General features: G+C 46.2%; 1 protein-coding gene across 1 annotated transcript in view; it reads right to left on the bottom strand.

Moving 5' to 3' along the window:
* Nucleotides 1–799: 799 nt before the first annotated feature.
* Nucleotides 800–8,249, bottom strand: part of KLF9 (Kruppel-like factor 9) — a gene marked incomplete at its 5' end in the record, with an annotated part of 27,710 nt that continues 20,260 nt past the window's right edge. The window contains one exon of the mRNA XM_006765301.2: nucleotides 800–4,202. Within this exon, the coding sequence (XP_006765364.1) occupies nucleotides 3,973–4,202 (230 nt within the window). The remainder of the gene's footprint in view (nucleotides 4,203–8,249) is intronic.

The raw sequence follows: 8,249 nt of genomic DNA, 5'->3' as shown, positions 1-8,249 counted from the left end.
TAATGCTCCGTTAGTCCATCGCTGCCCTGATGCAGGCATAAAGAGATGGAGGGTTGGAGTCAGCAGATCCAGATTTAATATAACACCTATTCAATGTGTCTTTTGGCAAGTTATGTGACCCTCGATTTTTTCATCTGAAATATGTGGATAACAGTGTCTACTGTATGACCTGTAGCCCTGCTGTAAGGATTAAATGACAGAAAAGACCTAAACACTTGGCATCATGATGAGACTATAATAAGACTTTAATGAGTAATAGGCAGCTAGTATGTATCTATAGAAATTATACACACACACACTTTGGTGTTCACCTCCACTTGGCTTAATGGTTCCACTGCCCCAACTCCGAGACCTCAATCTGGGTGTTCTTACCGATATCATGTCTCAAAAGCACAGTCTGAGTTCCTCACATTCTCTGACCAGTTCCTACCACACCCCAGCCTCGTCTGAGCTTTATAACCTGTTAGTGATTTACACTGTCCTATATTACACTATAGTATACATTATATTCCAGCCACCTCCTCTTCTCTTACCCCTGACGTCCTAACATCCCCTGAAAATACAAACATTCCCCTCCAGCATCATACAGTGGTTCCCAGCAGCCTCCGTTCCACCCGCTGCCTCGGAGGTCTGTGAATAGCAAGTACGCACAGGCCTGTACAGATACCGCCCGTGCTGAGGCGCACAGGGCCGACGCCTCTTTGCGCTCAACATAACATCCTCTGAGCACAGGTGAAAGAAGTAACTGCTCTTGCAGCGAAATGAGCCGCCTTTAAAACACAGAAAGGCAGGAACAATGAAATCTTGATCATTTTTATTATTTTTATTTGGACAACATATATACATATGTACAAAATACCTACTGTCAGAATCCTCTATTATAATTTTGTTTGATTTACAAAAACAGGACAGCAAAATAACTTAGGTCACTAATACTGTACAAAAATAAAACTGATTAAACAGTTGTAAAGATCAGTATCTTACAGTGTTACAGATCATCTGTGTGAGAGAACATTGCAGGCTATCCAGAGTGATGAGTACTGTGCTAAATCTATCTGCAAACTTACAACTAATCAGTTTCTGTAATTATAACTACCAAATGTAATTCTCAAAAAAAGCATGATGTAGAGACAGACCTTAACGCCAGGGCATCGTTCCACAGTGGTGAAGGGCTTTCGTCTTCCCTAACCAAGGAGAGGAGTTATCTTAACTCTAAAACTATTAAATGTTTCCAGAATATGACAACTACTTACAGTATTAGGTAAAACAACTTTCCTTTCTGTTTAAACACCTGCAATAGTCTTTCAAAATATTCCGTTTGGTTAAAAAAGTAAACAAAAATTACTATCCTGCATTTGGATTTTTTAAAGTTAAATCCATGGTCTTTTTAATATAAAAAGTAATTGCTTCATAGTTTTAGTAAGTTCAATGAACTCTAGTAGTCCTAGTTGAACCAAATCTTCATATAGTAAATCTAATTAGAATGCTGGTTCCTGTTTTGTGACGTTTTAAAACAGGATTTATCACAAAGAATAAAAAGCCTTGAGTTTATACGTTACGTTACTATAACATATAAGAGAATATCAAATGTGTGTTTGTCAACACCTTGAAAAGGCAAGGAGCAACTTTTTGGGGGAAGTAAATTGTGCATTTTTTTTTAAAACAAGTTGCTGCATTTACATCCATCTAAGCGCTGGACAAAAGCCACATACAGAATTACTCCTGAAGCTACAGAGATTGTCTTTCACTGACTTTGCCTGGTTTTTCTTCGTTTCTTTCTGTGAGGGAAAGATGAGTTTGTACAAGTTGGTGGGTTGCTAGGCAACCCCAAACTCCTCTCTCACCGAAAGGCCGCGTGCAGAGGGTCACGAGCAGACCCACCCCGGGAGCTCTGACAGAAGCAGGCGGCCTCCCCTATTTCGCATGGAAGAACAGATGTCCTTAAAACTTATTTTGGACACAGAAATTAAAATTTGGTTTAAAATAAGCGTTTCAAAAATCTGAAACAGAGGTAGAAAGTGTTCTTTTATTTTTCCTGACATGTTTTCCCGTGAGAAAACACTTTCCGTTTTATCCCATGGACTGCTCCCAGTCCCTAATGTTAAAAGCAGTTCTCTTTATAGAACTACTAATACAACTATGTTGGTTCAACAAAACAAAAAGGAAAAAAAAAAAAGCAAAACCCACCATGCTAGTGATGGCTACTGTGTTGGAAGCAGGAGTCAGCCGTGACCCACGCCTGCGGCAGGAGCCACACGGGTTCTGAACTGGAAACGAGCATGTATCGGGGGAAATAACGCGTCCGCTGGGAGGGGGGCGCCCTAGGTTTACACAACACATCTTCTAGCACATGTGTAAACGCCAGTGCACCAGGGCTCCCTGTTTTAAATACCAGATAAAATTGTCAGGAAGCGTTATTTCTGAAGAAAAAAAAAATGTAAACATTTTCCCACCATCACTGCTGACTCCCCCATGTGAGGTTTCTTCTTCACTATGAAAACTCAGTTCGTGTTTTTGACCGTGGAAAGGCCAAAATGAAGTTTTCAGGTAAATGGCGTGTAATGGATGTAGTGGTTTAGGCCATTGTAGACACCTGGAGACAAGATACATAGTGGTGAGGCTTCGGATGTATCGGGTACAGTGATGTGCTGTCATCCGTGTGGATCCCACGTGCCGGCGTTGCCGTCTCTTCTGACATCATCGTGGTATTTTCCCTTGGCACTCACTGCTTATGGGGTATAGTTTTCTTTGCACAGTTCAGCTCCCTTTTCGTTTTATATAACTCTTGCACCTGTTAGTGGGAGTTTTGTAGGAACATGGGAAGGAGACCAACACACCTTTCCCCCAAAAAAACAAAGGTGTTTCCGGAACTAGCTACTGTTATGCATCCATTCAAATAAAACCCACCAGAGTCAAAGCCCTCTCCCTTCGTGGCATTATGGTACAATACGGTGGCGTGAACTAAAAGAATCGGAAAATTTGGGGAAGTTAATAGAGTCAAAATTCTGTTTGTTCTTTTTAAATGATTAAAAAACAAACCAACCTACCCTCCTTCTCCTTCAGCATCTATCGCATATATTCTGCCCTCGCATCTTCTGTGATTTCTTAGGGAAACGTGTATACTGTAAAATAAGCAGATTATAACGTGGTTCCAAAAAAGAATGTCTGCTTCTATCCTTAAAGCATGAACGTAACTTATTCATCCTCTGCATTACAACTTAAAGTGCAGCTTATGTTCGGAAAGTACAATTCATACAAAGCAAGGTTTAAAAAGTTCTGTACTTAGTGTAACCTTTCCAAGGTTTGTCTTGATTAGTATAAGTTCAGACGGCTTACCCATTCATTGACTATAAGTAACGTGTTTGTTTCCAAGTCTTTAGATGACAGGTCATGCTGGAGGAGGTGTGCTCTTGCTTGCATAAAGACAGCTGTGCTATGGCGTTTTTGTCTCAAAAGTTAACGTGATTCAAGAGAGTGGTTTTGCTAAAGAAACCGAAGCACACTCGTCATTACATTAAAAGGTACGAAAAACAATTCTGAGAGACAGCAAGCAGAAAGGGCCCGGGATCACTGTGATGCCACAGGTCAACTCACCCAGTCACACGTATGTACACCAGTGTTGAATCTTTAAAATTCTGCCCCAGTCTTGGCCGGACCGCCCTCTCCCCACCCACGATCACCCTCCCACCGCCCCCCACCCCCAAAAAAAATCAAGGAGAGAAAAAAAACACACACACAAAAAATTTGCTTTTCCTCCAAAAGTCAGAGGCGGTTCAGAGTTCCCTTGGGCCACAATGTGCTTTTTTAAAAAACAATGCAGGGAGAGGAAAAATCAGAATATTGACCAAAGAACAGGGCTTCCTGTGCTGGCAGCGTGCCTCTCGGGGGCCTGGTTTCTGCGTGTCTGTCCGTGTGCGGGGAGTAGCTGTGTCCCTCCGGGCCGGGCCCTCCCTGGCCCCTGCGGGTCGCACCTCACAAAGGGCTGGCCAGGGCCTTTTTGGACCGCTTGATCATGCTGGGGTGGAACTCGGTGTGGCGCCGCGCGTGCTTGGTGAGGTGGTCGCTCCTCATGAAGCGCTTCTCGCAGAGCGGGCAGCGGAACTGCTTCTCCCCGGTGTGGGTCCGGTAGTGGCGGGTCAGCTCATCGGAGCGGGAGAACTTTTTAAGGCAGTCTGGCCACGTGCAGGGGAAGGGCCGTTCACCTAAGAGAAGGGAAGCGAGACAAGAGACCGTTTCAAGAACACGTAACCGGAGTTCTGGAGGCTGGTGATGATCAACAGCCCCGGTGGCCCAAAGGACAGCTCCCTTGCATGTAGGTGCAATGGGATGAATGATGTGGCCCCACACCCTCCCCCGATTCAGAGGCTGACGTCCGCACCCCCAGTTCCTGAGAAGGTGGCTGCATTTGGAGATAAGGTCTTGAAAGAAATAGTTAAGGTTGAATGAGGTCATGAGGCTGGGTCCTACGCCAATGACTGGTGTCCTTGTAAGAAGAGAAGATGCCCTGGCCTGTGTGGCTCAGTGGATGGGGCATCTGCCTATGCACCAAAAGGTCCCCGGTTCCAATCCCAGTCAGAGCACATGCGGGCTGTCCCCAGTAGGGGGCGTGCAGGAGGCAGCTGACAAAGGTTCTCACATCAATGATTCTCTCCCTCTCCCTTCCGCTCTCAATAAAAACATTTCTTAAAAAGAAGAGGCAAAAAAAGAACAGGAGATTAGGACACACACAGACACAAAGGAAAGACCATGCAAAGACACTGGGAGAAGACAGGCAGCTCCAAGCCAGGGAGAGAGAACCCTCAGAAGAAACCACCTGTCAAACATCGTCATCTTGGACGCCTAGCCCCCCAAACTGTGAGATATAAATTTCTGTTGTTGAGGCTGCCCAGTCTGTGGTGCTGAGTTATGGCAGCCCTAGAAAACTGGTCCCAGGAAGAAATAGCCGAGAATCATCTCTAAGCAAATAAGCTTGCTGTTTTGTACCCAATGGGTCCCTAAGAGCCTTGGAAATTACTCGTTCTGGTTTATGGTACACGGTTGCTGGCTTCATGAGTTCTCCCAGAGGGGCCAAAACCTCAGGCCTTTGCTGAGTTTCATGGCATCGCAGAGATGGAAGAGAACGGGGGCGTCTAGGCCAACTGACCTCCCACCTGGAACATCCCCCCGAGCTCCCGAGGGCAAGGCTGGCGGCTGGGAGCCGTACGCAGAGCGCCTGCTGCTCCCCAGCATCTCCGTCACACACACCCGTCGATATAAAATCCGCCTCCCTGCGAAGGCCATATTTTAGTCATATTTTCTTCAACCTAAAAATAAGTTGGTTCCCTCTGCCACATAATCATCCTTTAAATATTGAAAGGCAGCTCACATATCTCTCTCTAATCTTCCTTGTCTAGACTAAACAATCTGAGTGTCTTCCATATTTCTCATAAAAGAACCACCAACATTACACCTAAAAGTGCAGGCACAGAGCGAAGAGAATTATCTCATTGAAATCCCACAGGACACCCCACGGAGGTGGCCCATTTTACAGATGAGGAAACAGAGGTGTAACGCTCGACAGTGGCTCCAAATCCCTCTCCATCCTAGTTGCTTTCCTCAAATTCACATCATTGTCTGTGTCCCTTGAAAATGCAGCTAAACCCTGCCTTCCAGACATGGTCAGGCCAGCACCAGGGGCCTCCTGACCCCCCAGAATGGCAGGGGAGGGACTGTGTCCATGACTGGGGGACACACAGCAGAAAGGCAGAACGAGCTAAGAGAAGAGTCTTGCTGGCTCCTCTAGCTCCAGGCGCCAGCCTGCTCTTCACACCTTTCCCAGCGCAGCGCAAAGCAGCTGTTTCAGAGGCTCAGGCACACAGCTCCTGGTTTAACAGAACACTCGAAGGCACTCTCTGTAGGTGTTAGGAGTGAATCTTTTCTCACTCTGGTCCCCACCTTGCTGGAACCCAGAGACTCCAAAGTCTGGGAGCTGTCCAGCGTGGTGCGACTGAATCGCCCAAACTTTTCCTTCTTTTCCCCAGCTCCTCCTAACCTGTGCCAGAGATGCAGAAATAATGGTAGTAACAACAAAGAAAAACCCCCATCACCTCGTGACTCCTCTGCATGACTAAGGTTTTATCTGCTGTCCTCTGAGCAGAGCAATGGTGATCACAACCTCTCCAACCTACCTGCTCTTGTGGGAAACCCCAAGTGGGGCAAAACCAATCTGTATTCAATAGCGGCCCCCCCACCTCTTATCTACAGGGATGTGTTACAAGACCCCCATGGGTGTCCAAATAGTAACAAACCCTATATATATATATACTATGTTCCCCCCTCCCCCCATACATACTCTTTACAGCTTCTCTGCAGCATATCTGAATTGCCAGCATCACTATTCCTGCACTTTGGGGCCATTATTAACTAAAATAAGGGTAACTTGTGCTCTCTTCGGCAGCACATATACTAAAATTGGAATGATACAGAGATTAGCATGACCCCTGCGCAAGGATGACACTCAAATTCGTGAAGTGTTCCATATTTTAAAATAATCATCATCATCATAATAAAATAAAGTAGATAAGGGTAACTTGAACCCCATCACTGCCACCCTGGGACAGTCCATCGGTAACTGAGATGGCCACTGAGTGCCTAGCAGGCGTGGCACGTAGACAGTATGGACGTGCTGGACAAAGGGACGATTCACGTCTAAGACGGAACCATGCACACAGCAGAGTAGTCAGCACACTGCCCAGGACGTACACAATTTACAACATGAATTCTTTATTTCTGGAATTTTCCACTTAATACTGTCAGACCGCTATTGCCTGTGGGTAACTAAAACCAAAGAAAGGGAAACTGAGAAGGGGACTACTCTAGGCAAACTCGCTATACGGGGGTCTAGGTATAAGCTCTCACTGAGCTCCGGGCTGAAAATCCACAGCAGCAAAAGGCGACAGCAAACCACTAAACGCTGAGGCTGCCCACGGGGATGAGCTGGGTTAACGGTGCCTGAGGGTGCTCAGTGGCTCTGGTAGGGACAAAACCAACAAAAAAGCAGAGCGCTTCACACCGAACTCTGAAAAACTCAACCACATGGAGCTGGAAACTACATTCTGCCACTTTTGTTGGATGAAATAGCATTTTTACCCAGTTCAGCAGAACTCTGGGCAGAAGGTGAAATGCAGGTTGTCACAACCCAACAAGGTTGAGCTTCCTAGGGCAAAGACAATGTCACATCTGACTGTTGTGCTACTTGTGCTGCCAAACATTTAGTAAATGCTTCAACTGTGTGTGTGTGTGTGTGTGTGTGTGTGTGTGTGTGTTGAGTGTGTTCATCCTCCAGGATGCTCACATGACCGAAGCCTGCTCAGTTGTTTCCGGATCCCTGGGCAAGACTCTGCACTACTCCAGATTTGGACAGCAGCCAAGTCCTCTCTAAGCCCAATGATGTGTCTATGGGAGAGATGTTCTTTTAAACATGTTATGTTAAAAATATATATAATAAAGGATCAGCATTCAGAGAGTGATGAGTTGTGAAAACCAAAACAAACAACAGAAAACCCTCTCTCCACTGCTTTACGGCTTGGAGGAGAGGAAGGTGCGGTGTGTTCTCAGTGCGTGTCAGGACAAAACCCACCGGCCGTGGTTTCCTTGGAGCCGTGGTCAGGTGGTTTAGCTTACTCACTGGCACATGCTTCTTTCAGGTGAGTCATGAGAGGAGGTTAATTCATTGGAATGGATCTGTCTCTATGTGGAGAAAAATGGACCAGAAGCCCACCCTGCCATGTGCTAGGATCATGAAAGAAATAGGGCGCACCCTCTGTAGGAGGGCGGTGTTGTGGAAGTGACAGCGAGGGGAAAACTGTCAGGAAGCCCCAGTCAGCCGCGTGCACAGACCTGTTAAGTACAGATGCTCACAAGTTATATACATTTCAACGTGATCAGGGTCCATTCCCATCGAATTCACTTCCATGGACCTTCTGGCTACAGTCTATTCACTGCCCCTCACAGCTGTCTTCCTGTGATAGCTCTGCCTGCTTCTAACCCAGATGCGGCCACTGGCCTGGCATCCTTATCCCTGAGTGTTCCCGAGAGAAGAGAGGGCCACCCACAGAGCCCAGCGCAAACCAGTCAGCCTTTGTTCGACTCCTGTAACTCGTATAATTCAAGTTTACAGTTTCCAAGCATTTAAAAAAGCATCTCCTGGGAAGTGAGCTGCTGGTGTAAAAGCTCTGGGATCACTGTGGTTCTTGGATCCTGTGGAAAAG

Source organism: Myotis davidii, unplaced genomic scaffold (assembly GCF_000327345.1).
Source record: "Myotis davidii unplaced genomic scaffold, ASM32734v1 scaffold616, whole genome shotgun sequence".
NCBI lineage: Eukaryota > Metazoa > Chordata > Mammalia > Chiroptera > Vespertilionidae > Myotis > Myotis davidii.
This window is presented reverse-complemented; position numbering and strand designations above follow the sequence as displayed.